The following is a 24,544-nucleotide window of genomic DNA, read 5'->3' as shown; positions in this document are numbered from 1 at the left end:
AAACACACCAAGAACAGGTACAAATCCAAGTTTATTCAGTTTGAAATGTGACATGAAGTCTGTATTAAAGGCAAGATGTTTTCACACATGAACTTTGGAAAATATGTACATATGTAAGCTCAGTGTGCTTAACACAGAAGATGAAAACATAAAAACACGCTTAGTTATTGAGTGCAGGTCTGTGTGAACAAAGAGATTTGGAGTTTGTTTTTGAATGTCAGCGCAGATATAACTGATCTCAGGTCAGCAGCCGGCTTGTTCCAGAGAACAGGAGCACAGTAACTGAGGGCGCCCTCATCATACACCTTTGTGAATCAGATCCAGATAAGAGATATTTGCCTGATTGCTAAACAGGTCTGACTGGCTTATGAATCAGGATAAATGATTCTTATTGATAAACACAAGTGCGGGGAATCATCTGGAGAATCAGAATGATTTTAAACTGATGGGTTCGTGCTTGTTATCTGCATGTTGTCACCTCTCTTTGTAAGGAAGAAAATTGTTTATCTCACTGGGAATCATGGAGGAGACATGAAGGTGTTGTAAGGAAAGCAAAAAAGCTGATGAATTTGACAACTAAGGAAAATAAAACAACAGTATCTGAGGAGGAAATCAGAAAACCCACACCCTTCCAAAATGTCTTCTTGAGAATGATGGTTTAAAAAAAATTAAACTTGATTAATAAAATGTTTATCCCTGAAACAGTTTGTAGGTGCTGGCATTTACTTTTGTGGTCCTATCCGCCAGCCTATAGATATAAATAAAATACTGGGACTTTTTCCCCTCACTTTTTGTTTCTGGGGCAAATGTAACCACTTCTTTGGACCTTCCTTCACACCCATTCCGATAGTTTTAGCAATCTCCCTGCAACAATTTGCTGAAGTTTGTGAGCCCTTACATTGGTGCTATGATCATTATTTCTCGCATTTACACAATGTTATTCTTTCGCTGATAAATTCAAAAACCGTAGTAAAAAAGTAGCCAGAAATGCATGGGAGGAATCGACGGTGCTGAACTGGACAATCTCAATAGTTGTGAGCTGCATCAGCCTGATGGTTAGTTACATTTCTGGGAAGATGCACATTCAGTTAAGACACAGGTTAGGCTATAGAATTTTAGATGGGTCTGCGGTTACAGTGTAGCTGCTGAAGCATAAACCCCCAGGCCCCTCCTCCAGCTCTTCAGGAGGGCTACCAAGGTGTTCGCAAGTCTCCTCCCAGGGAACCTTGCCTGAAACCCTTCACCTAAAAGGTGTCCACGGGTCCTATTCTTTCTACGACCACTTATTTTTGGTTGGTGTTGTAAAGTTAGAGAAGGAAGGCTGAGATGGTTTGGGTATGTACAGAGGAGAGATAGTGGATATACTGGACAAAGGATGTTAAATATATAGAGCTGCCAAGCAGCAGGAGAAAAAGAAAAGTATAGAGGAGGTTTATGGATGCAGTGAATGAGGAGGACAGTGTTGGTGTGACACATGATGTCACATGATGGAAGCAAACAATCAAATGATGATGAGCAACATAAAATTACAATTTTGTGAATGAGGTCATTTGTCTAAAGCTGTCCTTTTTCACAGGTGACAGGAAGTACACAACTTTAGATGTGCTCTTACTTCTGGAAATACTTTGTGTTTAGTGGTCAGCACTTGCTGTAATTCAGTGAATTATTTTAAGTATAATTCTACCATGGCTTCAACCGCACATCATATGCACTTTGTACTAGGAAGTTGGCAGGATAGAGACTGTTTAATGTCTGATCCCACCACATCAGACATTTCTCCCATGCACCTCTGTGTGTCTAGAAAAGTTCAAGCACATGCATGAAAACAGCTGTCGTCAGCAGATTTTAACCACTTGTAGAATTGCTGCCATTAATCTTTGCCACTACTGCTCTACATCAAATTTACTGGCTTAGGTAATAGTATAAATCACGATAAGCATCAACTTATAATGTAAAATATGTAGAAAAACAAAAACACGCTGTCTTGGTCTCTTCCCTTCCCTTTCACTAAAGCTGATGTTAAGTGGGCTATTGTGTGACAACAGCTAAACAGTCCTTGTGCATTTGTCAAGAGAAAAGGCTTTTGTTGTTTCCGATGATTATAGTGATTTTCATTAATTACATATCACTGTCAGTACTGAAAAAAGGACTGTGGTGGCTTTTGGTGTTCTCACGTGGACTCCTGAGCAAACCACCGCTGCACTTCAGCTTTGTTTTCTGTCACCCACTTGATGTTAGCCGTTGTTTTCTCTATGGCCTGCTCTAGGGCCATGGTGGCAGAACCAAAGCCAACACTGAGGTTTTCTTCTTTGAATCTTTTAAGCTGGAGAGAGGAGCAAATACAAACAGACAAAATCAGAATTTTAGCAATCGTTGTATTTATTTTCTCCCAAATGCCCAAAGGGAAATTCTGTGTTTTTCTGTGTGGTTGTGGTTTTGTTGGCTCCATACCTCCTGTAACTCATACTCTGTAGAGAATCTCTGTGTGATTCCACTGACAAGATTAGAGAAGGAAAATGATCCTTTTCCATATCTAAAAAAAGAAAAGGAAAAAAAGCTGTAGTTCAGCAGAAGGAATTAGGAATAGGTAGGTAGTCATGCTTGAAAACTCAAACTGGGCAAGTAAGTGGAAAAAAACAGCAGGGTTTGCACCTAAAGAAATGTGATTACTACTTAAATCCTGCTGTGGATTCAACTTTTAAAATTCTTTTCTGTCTTTAACAATTACCTTGTGAGTACTGACTATTTAGAAACAAAAGGATAGAGCTCTCACTGTTGGAAGATGTAACTCCATCTAGCTTTGACGAAGTTCCATGCTAGCGGCATCCCCACAACATTTCGGGCAATATTCTGGATGGTAGAGGTGGCGTCTTGCTTACGGATCTTAGTTGGGTCTAGTGTGTACTCCAGATACCTGAGTCAACAATATACCCACATACAAGGATTATTTCCGAGGGAAAATGGAAAATTTCTGAGATCATTAAAAGTTGTGACTGCACGATTTGTAATGCCTGCTATAGATATTGCTCAGTTTAATTCAGTTTTATTTATGCAGCACTAAACTATAAGGGAGGGAATCAACAACCAGAGATCAGGAGATAAAGTAGCATTAATGGTATATGGGAACTGTTTTCTATTGTGACCACATTAATATTTAACAAAATTATAGCACATTTATAGGCAATAACACACATCTTGGAGGTGTGGGGGGGCTGCTAAAGGCTTTCTTTAATTTGCATGGCCAACCTCATTATTTGGAAAGGGGTCCTTAGGGAGTGTAACCCACTCGCTTACTGATCGAACTGACAAACTGATTAAAAATGAATTACCGTGCATTTGTTGATGAGTTTATGGGACTGCATAAAAACAAACTCATCCCAGACAAGATAAAAACACGCTTGGTGGCCAGCATCCACAAGCAGGATTTATTTGTTTGTGAGGATATAATTAAAATAGTACTGTTTAGATAGCACCATGATGGGTGGTAAATAGAGTACAAGCCAATGTGGAAAGCTCAGTTCGAGACACTTGTTTTTCCTGCTATGATGTGAATCTCTTCACCACCAGTTCACAGTGTTACATTTACTGTTTTTAACGGTTCTATCATTAAGATGTAATTGCTATAATTGCTCTTTCTCTGTGTTCAAATACTCAATATATTAACTGTGTTTTATTCTGAATAAACAACCAGTTTAGCTTCTTTGAAAAGCATTTAGATTGCTAATACATTACTATACTTCCACAACACACCTGTTCAAAATCCAAGGTATTTTGCTGCAGGCCAGTGCGGACCTGAGCCTGGAAGCTTCAGATGCCAGAGTAGCATTCTTGAACATGTTCCAGGCAAAGTCCCACTCTGCCACACCACCAAAGGCTATGGCGTAGCAATAAACTGTGCTTTTCAAGTTGGGATGGATCCTGGTGAACATAAAGAAGATTATGCAATGAATTTCAAATGAATCCTAGAACACTGGCTCACTCCTCTCCCTCTCTCTGAATGCACACACACAGACATACTTGGCATATAGGTCGCTAGCTAGTTAACAGTTTTGTAAACAGTTCAGCAGTCAAATTTAAGAGGTCTGAATTATGGCAGATTATAAGAACTATTCATTCTCACACCGCTCTAAATTCCTTACTGCTCTTGCAGTGGCCAGGGCAAGAGTCTTTGGACAATTGCAAATTGCCAGTGTCTGACAAAGTGTGGCATGTCTGAGGTCGGCATGGGAATGACATATCTTCTTGCATGTCATGATCTGCTGGATTTGTAACTATGAAGATGCATTAATTTAAATTTATTTATTACGGTGGCCCCTAGAGACAAAGCACGTGCAAACTCCAAAACACGTGCAAACTCCAAAACACGTGCAAACTCCAAAACAACGGAAGTGCTCCAGGACGCTAGGGGCAGTGTTGAGCTTTTGTTACCTAGTAACTACACAAGCCAGGAAGTACCAATGACCGGATTTGGGCTGTCTGCAGCCTTAAAGGCCGCATTTTAAGGCCGATTACGTCACAGCGACACGACGAAGGCTGTCCCAATTCAAAGGCTGCTCGAAATGCTGCCCTCAAATGCGTCCTTAAATTCCCTGAATTTTAAGGATGAGTTGGTGTAGCCTTCATGGCCCAACATATCCCAGATTTCATAGCGCAGCGGTGGTGTGGATAATTTTGCCGAAAAAAAAAAACGGCGGAAGCGGAGCCGCCGAAGAGTAAACTTTCAAAAGTAAGTACTGAATATTATGTCACTTATTTATGCGCAAATGTTTTTATAATGAAGAACATTACTGTTGGCCACATGTCGGGAAAGTTATGTGACATTAGCGATGTTTGTACTAACTTGGTTTTAAAGCCTTTACTTCAAAATATACGCCGTTCAGTAGTCGACCTTAATCTTACAGAGAATGTGATGATTTTATGGATAATTAAAGTCAGTCATATATCCACAAACACAACAAGCTGAAAGTCAGTGATGCTGCTCGGTTTGCAGTCCTGAATATCACGGCACAAGCAGGATTCACTGCACTGTTAATGTTAGCTATGTTATATTGCTGCCTCTGTTCGGTGGTGTCGAGCCAAACGGACTTTAACGTGTGTTTGAACGAGCTGACGGTTCACTCGTTAAGCTGAAAGAAAGATGCTTTAATCACAGGAGTCCCACATGTGTCCACTGTACCATCTGGGAACTCTTCTTGTTTAGCACTCGTAATAACACAAACACTAAATCCTCCTTCTCTTGTGCTGTTTTGTAGCAGTGTGTACACCTAAGACTGTCACCTGTCTGTCTGTCCTGCACTCTCTCTCTGTTTCTTTCTCTCTGATTGTGTAATAAACGTATGAACATGTATTTATAAGTTACACTTGTGTTTGAATCCTGCAGCTTATCACACATTTGATTTCCATGTGTGACAACTGCAAGTGTCCAGAGTGAGGACAGACTGAGGGACCCACTGCTGCACATCATCTGTGAGGCTTTGCACCCCTGATGATCCACCAGGACAAACTCAGCAGTGTGTGAGGAAGAGGAGGAGGAAGAGCCAGCAGCAGCTGACAGATGGAGAGAATAGACAGACTGTTCCCTGTTTGTGAAGGACTGCTAGGAAAGTTTAACATAACTAATTGTCTCTCCTGAATCAGTCTTATTAGGTAATGTTCAAATAATGTTATCATCCCAGTGTTTTCAGTGTGGGAGAAAGTACTCAGGGCCTTCAAGTTACACACTATGAAAGGCAGCAACAAGTTTAATATTCAGAAACCTAAAGTATGTATCAGCAGCAGAATGGAGCTAAAAATAAATGTTTGTTTCAGTTCTATGAAGCTTTGAGTATTTTGGATTAGTAGTACTGATGTGTTTGTTGCATCATATTGCTGTAATTGTTTATATGCTTTATATATTCTGAGGTAAGTTGATCTATAGTATTACATCATATTCTATAAGGATGTTATGTGTTTGTATACTTTCTGCCCAGTTTGACCCATTTAGCAGAAGTCAGCCTGTTTAAGGCTCTGATATCTATTCTGTATGACTTAAAGCAGTTATGACATGGTCTGATTTTCTCACCCAATAAAGGAATATTTAATATATCAGTCTACTCTTCATTCTATCAGAAACAGTTTTCACAGCTTGTACATTTTCTTTTTATAAATATATGTAAGCAATGAGCCAAATTTAGTAATGCCAACATACTGAAGGAACAACATTTGTCTCTTATATATGATACACCTATATATGCACTGTCAAAGATACTTGTCTTTGAGTGAAGATTTAAGGTGATAAGACATAAATAACTGCAACTTGAATTTGTACTGAGGCTCAGTATTTGACACAGAGTTCATGTTCACTGCTGTAATAGCTAATAATGATTAATATAATAACTATAATATTGGCCATATTATATTTACATTACCAAAGTGATATGACATTAGTCTCATGAACAACATTAGCTAATTGTTATTTACTAGCTAATCTTAAATGACTGTTCAGTACAGAAATGAAGCCCAAAAATCATGTTTTACTGTCCTGTGGTCTCAGCCTCAGATACTTATCAAATCACACAAAGCTCTTGTAGAAACAAACAAACAAATGAACAAAATATGTTCTCCTTCATTTCTGTCAAACAAAGTAGTATGACACGTTTCCAGCGGTTAGTATCATGGTTGCTAGGCAACCTGGGAAGCGCGACAGAGACTAGACAAACTTGCCGTTTATTTTGCAAATCGAGCTCAACACTGCCCCTAGCGTCCTGGAGCACTTCCGTTGTGCTTTGGAGTTTGCACGTGCTTTGGAGTTTGCACGTGCTTTGGAGTTTGCACGTGCTTTGTCTCTAGGGGCCACCGTAATTTATTTATTTTATTTAGAAAGAGGGGCAATACATATTAATGAACATTTTAACAAATGTAAATATGCCAGATTATAGCCTTAGGCTAATTTCCATCTGCAGACCCTCTGGCAGGTTGGTGTTAAACACAAGTTAAACATACAGAGACACTATTTACAGATCATGTGACAAGGACAAAAACAGTGATCACATTATACTAGAACAAACAATGACAAGAAGAGTGGACACAGAGGACAATATAGATAACAATAACGGAAACACATCAATTATATTGCACAAACCCCAGTATTGCACATGCCCTGACTGTCCTGATATTGCACTGACCCATTACACTAATGGGTCAGTGCATTTGACCCATTACACTAATTACAGGTCTTGTTTCTAAAATCTGTGGTGTCAATCTCAATTTCATGTTGCTGGTTATGAGCTGCATCATAACCGCCTAACCCTAAAAACACCTGTGACTGCCAAGATTTGCCAAGACTGAGTAGTAAAAGACAGATATAAAAGCCTTAAACGTGTATGAGAACGTTCATAGGCTCAAAAGAACAGATTGAAACTACTTTGTACTCACGGGTTGCGACTTGGATTTTTCATCCACGCTCTGTACCAGCTTTTTATAAGCTCCCTGCAGCCATCCACTCCCACACTGCATGCTATCCCAATAGCATTTATCTGATTATACCTGAGAAAATTTTTTTTACAGAGACAAACAATATATACAAAATCTTAGCTTTTTGATTTTATATCAAAAATCTGTGTTTAAAAGAGCCCTTACTGGTCAGTGTGTCCTGTAGGTACTCTTGTCCAGTTAGATGTAATCGTCTTGAAATGCTCAAATAGAGGTTGTATTTGTTTCTTAAGGTATGCCTAAAATAAGAGTTAGAGTTAGTTTTTTTCCTGTCAGTTGACTCTTTTACTTAAAACACTCACAATAGGCAAGAATAATAATTAGCATGTAAACTAAAGTAGGGCTAACCTGCAAAACTCCATAGACTTCATTGCGGTCAAACATGAGAATATAGTAGTTGAGGTTTCTCAAAGCTGACTCCCAGGGGATGTAGTCTCGCTCTTTTGACAGGTATTTAGTAGTTCTCAGAGCCAGTGTGGTGCTGATTATTTTGGCTCTGGGGAAAAAAGAAAAGGATGCTTTTTCACATATAACTGTTTAATACTTTAACTTAAGATTTATTTTTCTTTACCTTGCTAAATTGAATGCATCATCAATAATTTGTGCCCTGTTGATGATTGATACAGTCTGAAAGAAAGAAAAAGTCACATGCAAAGGCAACAAAGAGTATAAGACAAAACAATTTAATTTAACATTTAAAATTATGAAATGTAATACACTGAAAATGCAATATGAAAAATGACAAAGCCAACATATTTCTGTCAGTTAAAGCTCTGAAACCTTGGGCTTTATCAGATCAGCTGGAAGGACTCTCTGTTCTCATGTGTTTGTTTGTTTTGCACTCCAGCAGTTGAAAAGGCATTCACAAAGGTTGCCTGGTAGCTAAAAGTGAGATTGTTGACTTGACTGCTTGGTTTTTTAAATTGCTTTGCCACTGAAGGGTAGCCTGGATGACTTAGATTGTGACTGATTGTGATTTTACACGCTTGGGTACCGACCTAAAAAGTACTATGAACTCATTGTCATGTTAAAGAAATCAATTTGAGATGATCTCAGCTTTGTAAATTAGCGTCTCATACTGCTGAAAGCAGCCATGAGGAGATGGATGGACATTGTCAGCAGCAATACTCAGATAAGCTGTGGTATTTAAATAACACTTGGTTGCTTCTAATGGGCCCAAAATGTGCCAAGAAAATATCCCTCACACCACCACCAGCTTATACCACCAGCACCAGTCTGAACTGTTAATCCAAAGCAGCATGATCCATGCTTTCATGTTGTTCATCACAAATTCTGACCCTACCATCTGAATACTGTAGCAGAAATTAAGACTCGGATCAAGAAACATTTTTGTCCAATTTTGGTGCAAATAGTAGCCTCGGTTTCCTGTTCATAATCGATGGTAGCGGTACCAAGTTTGGTCTCATGCTTCTTTAGCCCATCTGCTTTAAGGTTCAATGTGTTTTGTGTGTATTCAGAAATGCTCTTCTGTTACTTTTCAATCTCAAAGCAGCCTGGACATCACCCTCTATTATCAGCAAGGCATTTTCACCTAGAGAACTACTGCTCACTGAATATTTTCTCTTTCTGACCATTCTCTGTAAATCATAGAGACAGATGTGTGGGAAAATCCCAGTAGATCACCAGTTTCTGAAACACTTAGACCAGCCCATCTGACACTAACAAGCATGCCTGTGGCGGGGGCGTGGTCTTTGGCCTGCTGCAGAGGAGGGGAGACGCAGTGAGCTCACAGGGCGGCGCAGAGGCGGGAAGGAGCAGGTGCCCGGAACTGACTTGATGAGGAGAGACTTTTCTTATGTCTTGCAGTGAGAAGGAGCGAGAGGGACAACGGGAGTGACGGAGTGGCTGCGTCCGGGGCAGGAGCCAGAAACCGCAGGGAAAATCACGACTGTAAATAAAGCACTGTTAAACTCTCAAAGGCAGAAGTGTCCATCTGTGGGTCGTGTGTCACAATGCCCTTCTCAAAATCACTTAAATCATTTAGATTTAGATGCTCAGTTCTATTTCCACCATGCCTAAATGCAAAGAGTTGCTCCCATGTGGCTGTGGATCTGATAGTTGCATTAATGTGCAGAACGGGTGTACTCAACAAAGTGGCCAGTGAGTGTAGTCTCAGAGCTCAAATAACTGACAGAAAAAGCAGCAAATATCAACATGACAGCTGATACGTTTCTGAAATGTAACAAATTCAGCTCTTGTCTTGTCTTCCACAACAAACTTTGATCGGTGCACTCAAAGATAAAATTTAGTCAAAAACCAAGAGTTAGACATACTGAAAGCAGTTCAAATTGTCTACAGCTCTGTGTAAATTTGGCAAAAATGCATAGATTGTACCAAATATCTTTTTTCTGCTAAGACTTTTATTTGGAGTTTTTGTGCAGTTATTGTGTTTTTAAGATTCTTTGCCTAGTCTGGTGCTGTCTGCCTTAAGCCATTTAAACACACGAACCTCAGTCAAATTCATGAGACATGGATTCAGATATTTTCCAAATTATCCTTTCTCACATGAAGGACAGCAGGAAAAAACACCCTTGAAGTACATTCATACTACTGATAATACTGTGTTTGCTTCATGCAAAGGAGTCTGGAGAGCCTTAACAGGAGACAGCACACATGATTCTCACTTGATACTGTTAAATACACAATTGTTGTGCTATTTTCATATCAGTGCAATAAGATGGCACACAAAATTTGACCCAGGGGCAGGTTGAAGATCGCCTAATACTGGTTCAAGAGTACCCAGACCTTTATCAGGTGGCATCTATAAAAGTTCAGGGCTGCAGTGCTATTGTCAGGAAAGTGTAAGATACAGCTAAAAGTATAATAACCAGTCACAGCAGAAAGTCTTTGTCGCTGACCCAATCCAGCACAAACCGACCTTGAACAAAGGTAACAGAAACTAGGGGAAATTCGTAGATATAGTTGAAGTAAATCTGTTTCTTAAATTTTTTAATCTTATTTTGTTTTATTATTTTAGTTTAGTTTAGTTTTTTTTATTTTTTTTTTATGCACCTCTTCCATCCAGTTTTGGTTATTTGAATAGCCGTTGTACAGTCTTTAGTTGTCATACCATCTAAATGTGGACATAAAGCGCAAACAGGAAATGGCTTGTGACTCACCTGGTGGTTGGTGTTGAGCAGGGAAAGGAGACGGTCCCAGTTATCAGGATCGTAGTTCACCCTGAAGTATCCAGATACGTTTGTGTTTGCGAGTACCCAGTCCTCTCCTGACACTCTCATCGGAATATGAGTGTCTAGTTAAAAAAAAGAAAAGAATGACACGCAGCAGATTTGATTAATTTAATGAGCTGTGGTTAAACCAACTAATCTAGTAGGAAATGTCTTGTTTTGTAGTGTATATCAGGGGTGCCCAATCCCAGTCCTCGAGAGCTACCGTCCTGCAGCTTTTAGATGGATCCTTGTTCCGACACACCTGAATCAAATGAATGGCTTGTTATCAGGCATTTGCCAAACTTGATGGCATGCTGAAGAGGCAATCAAACCATTTGATTCAGCTGTGTTGGAGTAGGGATGCATCTAAAAGCTGCAGGACAGTAGCTCTCGAGGACTGGGATTGGGCACCCCTGGTCTATATGCAGAACTAATACAGCACCATGGTATGAGTGTACCTGTTTTTTGAAGGAGCCAGTATTGAGGCTGCTGCACACCTGTCTTCATCCATTTGATAGGGACATACCAGGTGTAACTAGACGGAAAAAACATAACAGGAAAAGAATAAAAATAATTTATTGTTTGTCATTTCCACATTATGATTTCACTGCCAGTGGGTACACTGGATTAATACATCAGATTCTTATTGGCTGCTGTCTGAAAAAGATCAGCTTAGGCAGAAGCAACACAAACAAATCAGAGTCACATCTCATGTCAGCAACACACGACATCAGCCCCTTCAAAGTGAATGAGAACCAGGAGCCTAAAGCACATATGTGTAAGTGCAGCCTAAATCCCTTCATTTCTCAACTGAGTAAAAATTGCACCATAAGGTTAAACAGTTTCCTACTTGAACTGAGAGGGTCTGTCCACTGTAGAGTCTGGATCCAACAGGAAGTGTTTCTGTGTGACACTTCCTGTCCGGGTGTCAATAGTGACGACTGGGTAGCCCATCTGGAGAGTCCAGCGGTTCATGATATTTTCCACAGAGTGTGGAATATGTATTCCTGGTGTGTTTTCAACTGCCTGATAACACACACACACACACACACAGGAGTAGCAGGAAATTAAGATAAGTGCGCACACACACACCCAAAAAACACAATACCAGTGAAGTCATGCAGGTTAACCAACCTGTTGGAGATGATCCCACAGGTCTGTATATACAGTGTTACCGAAAGCGAATGTGTTCAGGTAAGACTGAAGACACAAAACGGAGATGAGGATCATATGATGCAATCACGAGGAAAGGAAAATAGTGTGAATTTACCAGGAAACATTTTTTGGCTTAAATAACCACAGACACAGCATCATTAATTCCTAGTCTGCTGACAGTCGCACAAACATCATGGCAGCAGAGATGAAGTGACGATATACTCACACTGAGTCCTCTAGCAAACACAGGCTCGGTGAGAAACTCTGACAGCATCCTTAGCACTGCTGCACCCTTGGAAAAACAAACCGCCAGAATTTGGTGAGCTTGAATTTCTCATAACGGAAAGGGATTTTCCACAAATCCCAAAGCAAACATTAAAACGAGGTGCTGTCCTGATGGTGTGATATGAATCACACAGACGCAGGAAGACTGAGTGAATTGGGAAAACTGAGTGTTTTACTGCAAATTAGCTGAATATAAAGTAATATAATTTAATAAACATGACAGTTTAAAATCATATGGGCTTCAAATCTGGCTATATTGTCTGCAAATGTGGGTGAAATTGTAGAATATATACTTAATTTCTGTGAATCAACTTGCATAAAATGTTGTGTAAAATTATCGGAGGAGCAGACCTTGCTGTAAGAGATAGTGTTGAACATTTCACTGATCTGAGCGGGCTCATTGACTTCCTCTTCTCCACGTGACAGTGGGTGAGAGAAGGCCAAGGCATCCACAGCAAACACCTTCTGAACATCATAAAGGACGATGTGATCTTTCTGCAACCAAGCAGAGAAAGAGAACCAGGGTAGGTTTTATAAGCCAACAACATCTGTGAAAAGTTACTAATCTGTGACACAAAAGTGTTCATCTGTTAAGAACTGTATTGAACTTTGCTGTCTGTGGAGATGCAAGCAAGCATGTCTCTTACAATGTTCCAGGTGGGCTCGGCGTAGTCGACTCCGAGGTACTCCACATATGATGCAAACCCCTCGTTTAACCACAAGTCATTCCACCATCGCAGAGTTACCAGATTTCCAAACCACTAAATAAACACATGAGGAGTAAACAGATGAGCATTTCTGCCATGACCAGGGAATTATTGTTTCCATGAACCTAGACTTTGGCCAACATTAGCACTATCGGTCACATCCAAGCAACACAATAACCGAATCAGCAGGGGATTAAAACATTTCAAACCACAGGATTTCACATCTGTTATTATGTGTCGAGAGCAGAGTGAAATTACTCCTCTGTCATGATTTGTCATCTGCTTTTGCAAAAGGGAGTAACACAAGTACATTTATTTTTACAGTACTTGATGAGTGAAGGAGGGAGACTTTGCTGCAATCAAGTTCATTTCATAATATAATGTTGCTTTAGTTTGTGATTCCTAAAGCTTTGAGAAAAGTGACCGTCTGGGTTAAAAACCAATGCTATACCATGTGTGCGAGTTCATGGGAAATCACAGTTGAGACCCTCTCTTTGTTTCCAGTGGAGGAAAGGATGGGGTCATAGAGCAGGGCCGTTTCCCTGTATGTGACCAGACCCCAGTTCTCCATTGCTCCAGCATTGAAGTCGGGCAAAGCGATCTGATCTGTGGAGACGAAGGGTTAAAAAATGCTGTGCTCAGGGAGATCATTGAAATGAAATGATTTAGCAAAATGGTCTACCTGACTTGGAGAGAGGGTATGATGTGTTGTAATATTGCTCATAAAACCTCAGGATGGGTCCTGTAACATTGAGAGCATAGCTCCCCTGCCCATCATCTATTGCTTTTTTCCGAGCCCAGATTCGAATCTGCAAAAAGTAATTTAAATCTTTGAGTCCAAAGAAGTGGAGCTCCTTACCATTTCATGCTCATTTTAATTTTCCAAGATCATATTTGGGAAAACATGAGCTGGGAAATGCTTTTTGGATCCTGGCCTCACTGGTGATTTAAGTGAATATGTAATCCAGGTTTCTTACCAACAAATCGTTTTGGTTTGACTCAATGGGAACAAAGTCGCTGACGATAAATGCCAGTAGATATGTTGACATTTTCCGCGTGGGCTCAAATGTTGTAATTTTGACAGCCACACCGTCAATGACAGCCTCTGAAGTTTCTGTGCAGGCAGAGAAAAATATTAAACACTCTGTTAGCATTAACAGTGTTTAGTTGCTTATTTACTTTAATAACCTGGACAAGGTGTTTTTTATTAGTTACAACCAATGACTGTAGAAAACAGTCACTGGCTTTTCTACATTCACTGGTTTAAAAAGCAATCACATTACCTACTACTTACAACATGATATCTATTCTCATTTTGAGCTTGTTTTTCCATTTTACAGTTTCCATTTGCACTGAAAAAAAAATAAAAAACTGAAATGGTTTTGTTTATCCAACGAACCCTTTTCCTTGCCATTGGACAGAGCCACAGTGTCTCGTGAGTGAATGATCGTGACAGTAAAGACTGCTTTCATGGCTGGTTCGTCAAAGCAAGGAAAGCTTTTCCTGGCGTACGTTGCCTGCATTTGTGAGGTAGCAACAACTCTGCAAAACATTGGAAATAAACGTTAATGCAAAACATTCACCAACAAACCAAAAGCCTTCAAAAACTGACCAAGAGAAACATTAAGCAAATAATACTGCGGCTTTATCACAGACACTGGCAGCTTAAAATTATGCACAATCTCATTTGGTGTTTGCATGTGATTCACTAAATATTAGACACAAATCAACACATATTAAATAAATCAGAACATTAATAACACAGTCATTCATCCAGCTAACAATCATAATTCACAAGTTACTGTATTGTGTGAAGTACAAAAAGAAAGTGATATGTCTTCTTTTGATTGATTGGCTGTATTGCACAAAATGATGAAAACTGCAATCTACTGAGAATGACAAATATGACTTTCACATACAGTTTGGGTAAAGACTCATTCTGCAACTTTCACTCAAATCTGACCCGTCCACTGGAAGGAGTAGAAATTCTTGCGATAATGGAAATGTGCATGTTAAATGACAAATATGACCTTAATCTTGACCTTGAAATGTAGCTAGTGAGTAAAACCATAAGCAAAGAACAGGGTCAAAACATAAAGCTAACAGTGGTTACCTGTCTGACAGCTCTGTGATTGCAACCTCCTAACGCTGAAATGTTTGCTCTCCAAAAAGAACCCAATATCTCACCAGCAGCATCTGACAGAACAGCAGTATTTGACACCGTGGAATAAGAATGTGTTGACAAGTCTTACTTCTTTACGCCATCCTCAACATATTCACTCCTGTAGAAGCCCTCCAGGTCATCCGCCAGCTCCCCGAGAAATTCTGTGTAAAGTGAATAGGATTCTCCCGCGGATAATCTGCTGCCTAGCTGAATAACCAGAAACTCAGTTTTCTTCACAAGCCAAGAATTCAGTATAGTGGGCACTGGGGCCTCACCCTGGCTGCTCAGTTTAGCATGGTGCCCAAAGAAGGTAGTAAAGTTGAGTTTTCTGGAGTGGATGATGATGAGGTCTGTTTCTTTCACACATTTAAAAATTACTGTTGAATGTCCAGTGAAGATGTACAAGCCCTCTGCATTGGGCTTCAATCGTGGCCACAGGGTCACATTGTAAGAGACGGGGATGAGGGAATCTGGAAGTCTGTAGTGGTCCCAGGGTTCCTTTGGGGTGTCAGGGGTGGTGCTGGGTGTAGTTGTACTGGTGCTATCTGATGCTCCATCTCCTACGTTACCTTGATTCTTGGACTTTTCCTTGTCGTAAGCAACAGAAAGAGCTATAATTGTAGCCAGTCCACAGACCGCGAGTACAAGCATCCCGAGGCCCACATTTTTACTTATGTAGTAGACTTTCCCCATGTCTGATCAGAAGGTTAATGCAGGAATCAGAGGGATCTCAGTCTGTTTATGTCAGCACGGCAGAACTCCTCCTTCTCAGTTAATGGGTGAGCTATTTACATGGCACCTGCCGAAGAAAAAGAGGAAAAACAAGAAAACCTCAGCCATTTAATCTATAACTTGGCATCTCTATTTTTTGTAATAAATTGTCAAGGATGCTTAACAAGCCATGTAGTTTCATAGTTACTGTTTTGAAAGAGTTATGTAACATTAATAAATCATTCCATTTCTGTGATTCATTATAAAACCAGACTTCCAAACTGGTCTCCAAACAGCACTTCACTTTATGTGAACAAAAAAAAATCTGTAAAAAAAACCTTTTTGCTTTTAAATTCATATTTGCATTCCATAAAGGTGGCTCATAACAATATGGGGCTCATAAAACAGTTCTCAGTAGTACTACTTGAAAAACGTGTCATTATTCCTCACCCTGCAGGCAGCGGATTAAACACTGAAAAAGACACCTAAGGGTTGAAGGTGTTGTTACTCAGACTTCTTGGCTTTGGTGTTTTGCGCTGGTCTCATGCAAAACAAAAATGTTTCAGCATCACAAGTTGATCCGAAAAACAACTTTATGTATCACAACGAAAATGATCAGTCGTACTATAACGTTAAAAAAAATCATCTGAGAAATATTGGGTGTAAAAATTGTCACAAAGGCAGCAAGCTGAATAATGAAGCATTAAGCCAGAGCTCATCTTTTGAGTGCCTTTAGCTTTTCTGTGGGTAAATTCAAACTATTCCTGTTCTATTTTCTGAGTCTTTTCCGTTTTCCCACACTATCAAAACATCAGTGCTATTCGATCACCGAGCTGAAGAAAACAGGACGGGAGGAAAAGGGAGGAACTGTCTGCTGTAATTGATGGTTGGGGTAGTTTGGGTCAAAGTCAATCTCTGTCAACCTCTGAAGATAAAAAATGAAGCCAGTGTGCAAGTGGGAAAAAACTGCAGTTCTTGTGAGTATCACTTGAAGCTGATTAATTAAACTAGACCTTTTCACTCTGTTGTTAATGGATTACCTGACAGATATCATCATTTGCTGCAAGTTAAAGACCGCCTAAGAAATTTTTGCTTCAGTTTGAATAAAATTCTAGTGTTTAATGAGCTCGTAGTACTTATTAGACCAATATCTGTCTGTGCCTTGCACCCATACAGTTTATAAATGCAGCTTGCTAAATTTATATGATAAATAACACCACTCTTTCATCAATACAAGGTAAGTTCTGGCTACAAAACGTGGCAGTGGCCAAAAAGATAACAATACATGTTCAAAAAGCAAAAATTAGACCAGTGGGTAATATCACCATGGCTACATCCAGCTTTTAACCTGTCTACTGTCTATGGTCAGAAAATGGAAAGCTGATCCAGTCAAGGACCAACCCTAGAAAAAAGCCCACAAATCCAACTTCTACCTGAATCCAGGTAGTACCCGATTGGGGTTCTTCTGTCGTTTCAAATTTCAGACATTACCCAAAATTGACCTTTTTGTTTTTGTAACCAAAATTGCAGTCATGTGTGCCTAAAACTCTAGCAGTAATTATTTTAAATGAGTCAGAGATAATGAGAAGAAGTTCTTGTTATATTTAAAACTTCACCTACAGACAACGAGACGTGTAGCTCCTGTATTCCTTCTTGTTAACTCCTGTTTGGTTAGGAAGTAGCAGCATGCATCCAGCTTCGACTCTGAATTCTTTCTAATTTTACCAAAACACGTTGCTGAAATCAAAAGTGTCATCCCAGTTCCTGTTATTCCTTTTGACATGACAAAGAACACTCATTAGTTGCCAATCCGGTTCAGCTTGCTCTGTTAGATTACCTTCCAGCTACGTCTCTTCCTTGCCTCATCAGTATCATAAAGCACTCTGCATGCAGACCAGTGTATCCTATCTCCCTACATTATTTGCATCAAATGGTTCAACTCTTCACTCTGAATTCTCTGTATTTTTAGCAGGCAACCAGCAGGTTTTCCTGCACTACCTGCAAAAGTTACAGTCATTTAGCCTCTTTGTAAACAAGAATGCCTTTCCAATGAGTTGTTTTCACCATATGTCATTTATTCATATCATCCTGTCTTTCAGGCCTATAATCACACAAACCTACTCCTTCTCAACACCACCTTAACTTTAGCTCAGGAAGTTGCAGCTCACTGTCCACATTCTTGCTTTTCTTCACCACAAATCCACAGAATCCTGTCTTATCGCCATGACCTTTTGTGACGTCTTTGCTGAAAAAGGAATTTTTTTCTGTCACAACCTCTATGAATATTATCATACACTTCCAAAGACTGTAATCTTGCCTTATAGTCATCTAAATTTAAAAGCATTTTGGTAAATATGCTTGTTCACGTTCTTTTCAAGAGGTAAAGAAACTGACAGAATACTCATGTGTGTACAGTAAACATGAAATTGGGCCAGTGGCCAGTTAGCAAACAAGGAAACAATTTTTTTCACAGACAAGAGTCACAAGATGCTTTACAGAAAACAGTCTAAGACAATACACAAAATGAATACAGTGCAAAAAGTGACATTTACCCTTATATGAAGCAAGAACTGCACAATAATTAAAACGGGGTTAAAAGAAGACTCAAAAGTATGTTACACAAAACCTCAACTGGCACAAAATGTGTTGCTAAAATGCTAAAGTAAGTAGATATATTGTCAGCTCTCAACAGGATCGTGCTAAGTCCTCTACAGGTCGGGCCAAGTGGCTTCAAAATCTCCGTTACCCCGTGTCCTTATGTGGGTGCAGGGAACAAACCTTTAGGTAGGCCAAGCTTAGCACAAAGACTGGAAACACAGGAGGAAAAAAAAGAAACAGTATTAACTGGTACTTGCAGTATATTAAAGGATGCCTCAGGTATTTATTTGAGCTCCTTTTTAATATTGGACTGTCCGTTTTGGTTTTAAGCATTCAAATATATATTTCCATGTAGTAACCTTTCCCACTTCACTTTGTCATTAACTCATTTCCATTTGTGTCATTAATATTTAACAGTAGGAGATCGGACAGCCTTCACCTCTACACCGGTAGATATGCCATGACATCATAAAAACACTCTAATGAACCTGCTATCAATAATTTCTCAATATTTACAGCTGATTCTTTCAATGGAAGACTTTGTATCCCGAGTTTTATGGAGTCTTGGCACAAGAGTTCATAAAGTGTAACAGGGTAACAGTTATAAATGAAAGTGAATATAAGATTTTTCTACTAATTCTTTCTGCTTCACCAGGTTTTGACTTGAAAATGAAAGAGAGAAATGAAAGAGAGTAATGTAACAATAACACCTCCGTACTATTTAGACATCACAACTGGCAATAGAAGTAATAATACCTTGTTTACCAGTTAAAGAGTAAAGAGATATAGAAAGATATAGAAAAGAGACTATTTTCCTTCAGAATCTTCTCGCATTATCGGTATCTTCAGTGAAATTGAGTCTAGTTATATCTGCTAGTGAACAAACAAACAGAATACAACCCAAAGTCAAAGCACTCTGTGTCACTTATGACTTGTACCAAACCAAAAACCTGACCATGTGGTTATTTATTTCATAATGAACGGTCTCATTTTTCTTTCCTGTCTGACAGCATATGCATGTGACTGCTCATCACAGTGTCCTGAAACACAGGATCATCATGATGTTGTCACAGTCCTGGGTTGTGTAACCTAGCACTTTGAGTTTTCTTGGTTTTTTTAAATTCATTATTTATTTTTAGTCTTTTTGAAATTAGCACCTAGGTTCCTCAGTTGTACTTCTTTGTTCATTTAGAGTCCCTTGGGTATTTACCCCTGTGTTAAATATTAACCACTCTCTTATATTTAAGTGTTCATTTGCTATTCATCGAGGGTTTGAGAGTAACGTAATTTCTATTCTCTGTATGTCCTGTACATGTGGTAGAATTGACAAATAAAGTTGACTTTGACTTTGACTTTGACTAAAGTTCCCCTTGTTGTTGAGTGTGTCTTGCCTGTCATGTTTTATGTCTGCACGGTTAATGTTGTCAAGTTCGTGTCATATCTGCGTCTCGCCGTGTTCATTTTTCTGTGCGTCATTATGTTCATTCTAGTCATCTGTTTCCTCATGTGTCTCCACTTCCCCATATCACCTCATGTGTGCGTATTTAAGTCTTTTGACTCTTACTGTTCGTTGTCAGGACGTCTGCCCATTTTCCTTCATGTTATCTAGTCATAGTCACAGTTTTAGTCACAGTCAAAGTCATAGTTCAAGTCATAGCCCTAGTTCATGTCATACGAACTTGTCTGTTTATCTTCGTGTAGACTTGGTCTTGTTTTGTTTTGTTTTGTTGAGAACGCAGCTCCTTCCTTCGGTGTCTGTTTTTGGGTCCGTGCAACAAAACACACCGGCGTACCTCACCGTGACAGATGTGTTAAATATCTCATGACTTGTTCTGTGTTAAGAAGGCTTTTCATTCTCTATTTATAACAGAGCATTTTATATCCATATATGAGGTTGTCATATAGTGTTTTACATTTATTTATAATGATTTATATGCTTTCAATCGCATCTTTTTTTAATAAAGGTAGTTGGATAAGAGTGTGGTGATTAGCGTTGTCACCTGGGTTTGAATCCACCAGCCAGCTCGGGCCTTTTGTGTGCCGTTTTCATGACTTCCCTGTGCTTATATGTGTAAACTCTGGCTCCTTCCTGCAGTTCTCTATGTGTTAGCCCTGTGACAGCCTGGCAGTTAGTCCAGGTTGTACCCCAGCTTTTGGCCTGTGACAGCTAAGATAGGCTGTAGCACACTGCAACGATAAGTTTAAAAAGAAATTGATGGCTGAATGGAGTTTTGTGTACAGAAAATACCTTGTCTTGGAATCTATCATACCATTATAACACCATGATAACAGGGCACTTTGTCACGCTTGCAACTAGTGCAAAATGCTGAGGCACGATTTTTAACTGGCAGAAGGAAATTTGACCACATCACTCCGATTTTGGCCTCTCTACATTGGCTTCCAATTGAATTTAGGATCCGTTTTAAAGTCCTTTTATTGGTTTTTAAATCTCTAAATGGTCTGGCACCTGTTTATTTGTCTGACTTGTTGAAGCCCCATGTCCCCATTCGTTCCCTTCGATCAGCTGAGCAGTTGTTGCTTTCGGTCCCAAAGTCACGGCTGAAACTTAGAGGAGACCGAGCATTCTCTGTTGCAGCGCCAATGCTTTGGAATAACCTTCCTCTCCATATTAGACAGGCTACATCAGTGCCAGTTTTTAAGTCCTAATTAAAAACCTATTTTTATTCCCTGGCCTTTAACTCTGTGGGTAACTGACTTTTTTATTAATTTTATTGCTGTCTGGTTTCTGTTATTTTATTACTATATTTATATTTGTATTGTACAGCACTTTGGTCTACCAGGTGTGTTTTTAAAGTGCTATATAAATAAATGATGATGATGATGATGATGATGATGATGATGATGATGATGATGATAAATTCTTAACAGGAGGTTTATATTTTAAGTTGAAGGTTAATAATTTTGTTTTTGTATTTGAAGAAACACATCAGTGTTGTATGTGAAAGTTTTATTTATGACTTGGACTTTGACTTAAATTTGATACCCATTACAGGATGACATCCGAGCCTATTTTATCTGTTTACTTGTTAGAACAGCTGACCTAGGCCATAATGACTAACTTTCCAATCAGTCATAAAAGCTAATAAGTGATTGAAAACGAGTCATGGTGTTAAGTGTGTATTAAACCATCATTATTTAAGATGCTATTGTCCATTTTGAGCTAATAAATTTTAGTCTGAAATTGCCACTTTTTCTGCTTGTGTTATTTAGTTTAGTTTGGATGTGAAGTGTTAACAAAGATCAGTTGTATCTTCCCCCAGTTAAGCAAACACAGAGCTGTGTCTTCGGTTTGTTCACACACGTCTAATTAAGAATGACATAACTGATGGTTAATAATAATCCATGGCCTATTGTAATGATAGCTTGTAACACTCATCATGAGGTGAGTCCAAAGCCATGATAACATCCACATCATGATGATTCAGCTTATTTAGAAATGACATGCTAAAAAAATAAAATGCAACAGCTTTTATGTTTATAGACCAAGAGAGGGGAAACAATGATAAACGTTTACCCCGCTTACTTCATTCATAAATTCATTTGTAGAATAAATTGATTTAAAAGATCAGTGGGTTCCTTGAGTATGCAAAGACCCACTGCAGTCAGTGGTATGTGAACTCAACAACCTACAGGTAGAGAACATGAGGAACATACACTGGAATGCAATACTGCGGGCCAGGACAGAGAGTTATTCTTCGAGCTGGCTTAGAAAGCCTGCTCTCAAATGTCTGAGCTTTTCCCACGCAACAAAAATGAACTAAAAGCCAACTGTTTTTGAAAGATTGACTTATAGTTGTAGACTATACACAAAAAAGGAACAGAAGCTCAGGCTGGAAGACACGGCAGCATGTAGAAAGATTGTAATTTGTAAGATGACTTTTTTTACAGAACAGTAATTGCCACATAACAATAATGCACTCAAATTATTATTGTCTATATCTCTTTCAAAGCTTCAAATACCTTTTTAGTGGCAGAGAAATGGAGCAGTGCCTCTTAGGCGCCAAAGAAAAAGTGCTGATGGAGAAACAGCAAGCCGCAAGAGCTGAATGTATCGATGGAAATAACAAGAAGAATTCAAAAAATATTATTGCGTCCCCTTTACACAGTTTACAACTGTGGCTTCGGAACACTTAGTGTTGTGTTGAATAAATATTCAATCGAGGGTTTGGGTAGGTCACAGAAATTGTTTTATCCAGCGTGTGGAATTTACAAAGCTTGTTTGGGAGCACGAGTTTGATTATTTACAGTCACTGGGAGGTGTTTGTGTGACTATTCATATTTATATTGAGAGTGACATGTGGACTGTTGTGGAGCTGTGAGTACATTAGCACCTTGCTGTTATAAAACTGGATGTGACAAAGGTGAATTTTCCAAGAAAAAAGTATATGCTCGTACGGTAGCAACTTCTCAATCCTGACATAAGCTGAATCTTTTTGACTGCAGTTGGGACTTTAATTTGTGATGTTTAATAAGACTTAAAACCATAGATTGGAGTCATAAAAACAACATATCCTCATAGACTTCTAGGTTATTTGATTTAATTTAGCAAACAGTGGAGTTGCCCCCTGCAGAATATTAGAAAGAATATAGATTTAATGAAATAAAGCTTTTATACATTGTTTGTTTGTTGTTTCTTATTGGTATTGCTGTCATTACAGCATAAAGCTTCAAAATCACACAATGTGTTACATTTTAATGACGGAAAGGTTTCATAACAAACAAAGAATTTGTTGGTGCTAACTTATAAACAATGTTGAATAGAAATCAAATTTTCATACAACAGGATATAAAGGCTATTCTTTCCCATTTCAGCAGTGGAAGGTAAATCAAATGTCTGTGAAATCAATCAGGGAATGAATTTTAATCATCAGTCTTTCAAATAAATCCCCTTACAGTCACTTTAGACCAATTCAATAAGAAATATAATCCAAACAAATCACGAGAACGTTCCTCTTTGCCAACTGAGAGCCGGAGTGGGAATGTTTATTGTGGGGAGGGCAAAGTCACATATTTTCATGGAGTAATAAAATGACCGTGAAAGAGCAATGTGACAAGGCGCATTTCGTGGTGTGATTTTTAAAAGGCCTCCCGCTTACATTCTCTGTAAGTGCTGTGTATTCTTTTTGAAGAGCCACAGAAGAACGTCTTTTTTCTATCATGTGATTAACTGGGAGACTGAGAAATGCAGGACAGCGCACCTTCTTTTTTGTGTGCTTCATCCGTGTCCTATCACACTTTAACCTTCAGCTTTTTTTAAAAAGATTTATCATTATCCATCAATAAATTTCGACTTATCTCAGACATTTAAAGGTAAAAATACATTTTAGCACTCATGCAATCATTCCACCTGTTCATGAACCTGTGACCGACACTATCAACTCTGTGTTTACTCACTTCCACACTGAACAGATAAGCTACAGTCAGTTTATGGGGGCTGCAGAGTTTACATCCAGAACAGCCCATGCTGGATGTTAACAGATGACTAATAAATCCACATCACAGCCACTAAAGCCAAACGCTGATTTATCTCACAGCTGCTTTACTAAAGTATTTACTTTGCACTCACTGCAAACTGAGTTGCCGTTGCATACTTTGGCTTTTGATATCAAGTAAGAGCAGCGTAACTCAAAGTATCGTGGATTTTCTTAAACGGCATCACAAGACTGTACTTCACAGCAGAAAGTCTTTGATCCATTCAGAGACCATTTGTGAACAATTACACCAACTTCTTGCTGCACAGAAACTCTAAGGGAAAAAGCAGTGCAACAATTTACCAGATGGCTGTAAAACTTGCACAAAGGACAACTAATGTTACTTTTCTTAGAAGAAAAAAAAGACTGGATCAACAAGACTGGTCTCTTTGGTCATATTTTTACTAAAGATATAGAAAACAGTACCTACCAAACCTTGTGTAGCTGCATGTCCACCGCTCGCCCGGAATTAAGTCCACAAAAGACGTTCAAGTTGAGCTGCAATGATCCCAGGCTTAAAGACTTGCAGTCGGCATCTGGAAGAACGGAGGTAGGAGGTGGCGAGAGCTATGACAGGTTTCTCTAGAGATGTAGGGAGGGAACAATCTCCTCTATCCCCCAAAATCCCTAAATTAGTGGGAAGGGGGGACTGAAAGAATGTGGCTGTATCAACACTGCATTGTGGTCAAGCAGAAAGAGCTCCGATCCTCAGAGGTACAGAGTGTCCTGATCATTCTGATGAAGGTTTCATATGACGCAGATAAACCACAG

The 24,544-nt window shown here is 39.2% G+C and overlaps 1 protein-coding gene across 1 annotated transcript; it reads right to left on the bottom strand.

Annotated features, from left to right (window-relative positions):
* On the bottom strand, nucleotides 1–24,459 carry anpepa (alanyl (membrane) aminopeptidase a). Its single transcript, XM_063479711.1, has 21 exons — nucleotides 24,204–24,459; nucleotides 15,061–15,771; nucleotides 14,208–14,350; nucleotides 13,786–13,922; nucleotides 13,491–13,617; nucleotides 13,260–13,414; nucleotides 12,749–12,862; nucleotides 12,453–12,596; nucleotides 12,043–12,108; nucleotides 11,796–11,861; nucleotides 11,512–11,687; nucleotides 11,120–11,196; nucleotides 10,611–10,744; nucleotides 8,042–8,097; nucleotides 7,819–7,966; nucleotides 7,618–7,709; nucleotides 7,414–7,524; nucleotides 3,751–3,918; nucleotides 2,774–2,914; nucleotides 2,452–2,533; nucleotides 1–2,323 (listed from the first exon to the last, which is right to left on the bottom strand). Exons 2-21 carry the CDS (start codon nucleotides 15,663–15,665, stop codon nucleotides 2,171–2,173), a joined length of 2,895 nt encoding a protein of 964 aa, XP_063335781.1. The 5' UTR covers nucleotides 15,666–15,771; nucleotides 24,204–24,459; the 3' UTR covers nucleotides 1–2,170.
* Nucleotides 24,460–24,544: the final 85 nt, after the last annotated feature.

The sequence above is a fragment of the Pelmatolapia mariae genome, linkage group LG1 (genome assembly GCF_036321145.2).
Source record: "Pelmatolapia mariae isolate MD_Pm_ZW linkage group LG1, Pm_UMD_F_2, whole genome shotgun sequence".
In the NCBI taxonomy this organism is placed as follows: Eukaryota; Metazoa; Chordata; class Actinopteri; order Cichliformes; family Cichlidae; genus Pelmatolapia; species Pelmatolapia mariae.
Note: the sequence above shows the minus strand (reverse complement) of the source record. Positions and strands in the feature narration are given on the sequence as shown.

Bases quoted from the DNA above. Each gene is read 5' to 3' on its own strand.
- anpepa (XM_063479711.1), bottom strand. From the start codon at position 15,665: ATGGGGAAAGTCTACTACATAAGTAAAAATGTGGGCCTCGGGATGCTT. The intron at 12,109-12,452 runs GTCTGCTCCTCC...TGTTTTTCCAAG, and splicing joins ACACTATCTCTTACAGCAAG to GGTGCAGCAGTGCTAAGGAT. The intron at 8,098-10,610 runs GTGAGTCACAAG...TCTTTCTTTCAG, and splicing joins TGCTCAACACCAACCACCAG to ACTGTATCAATCATCAACAG.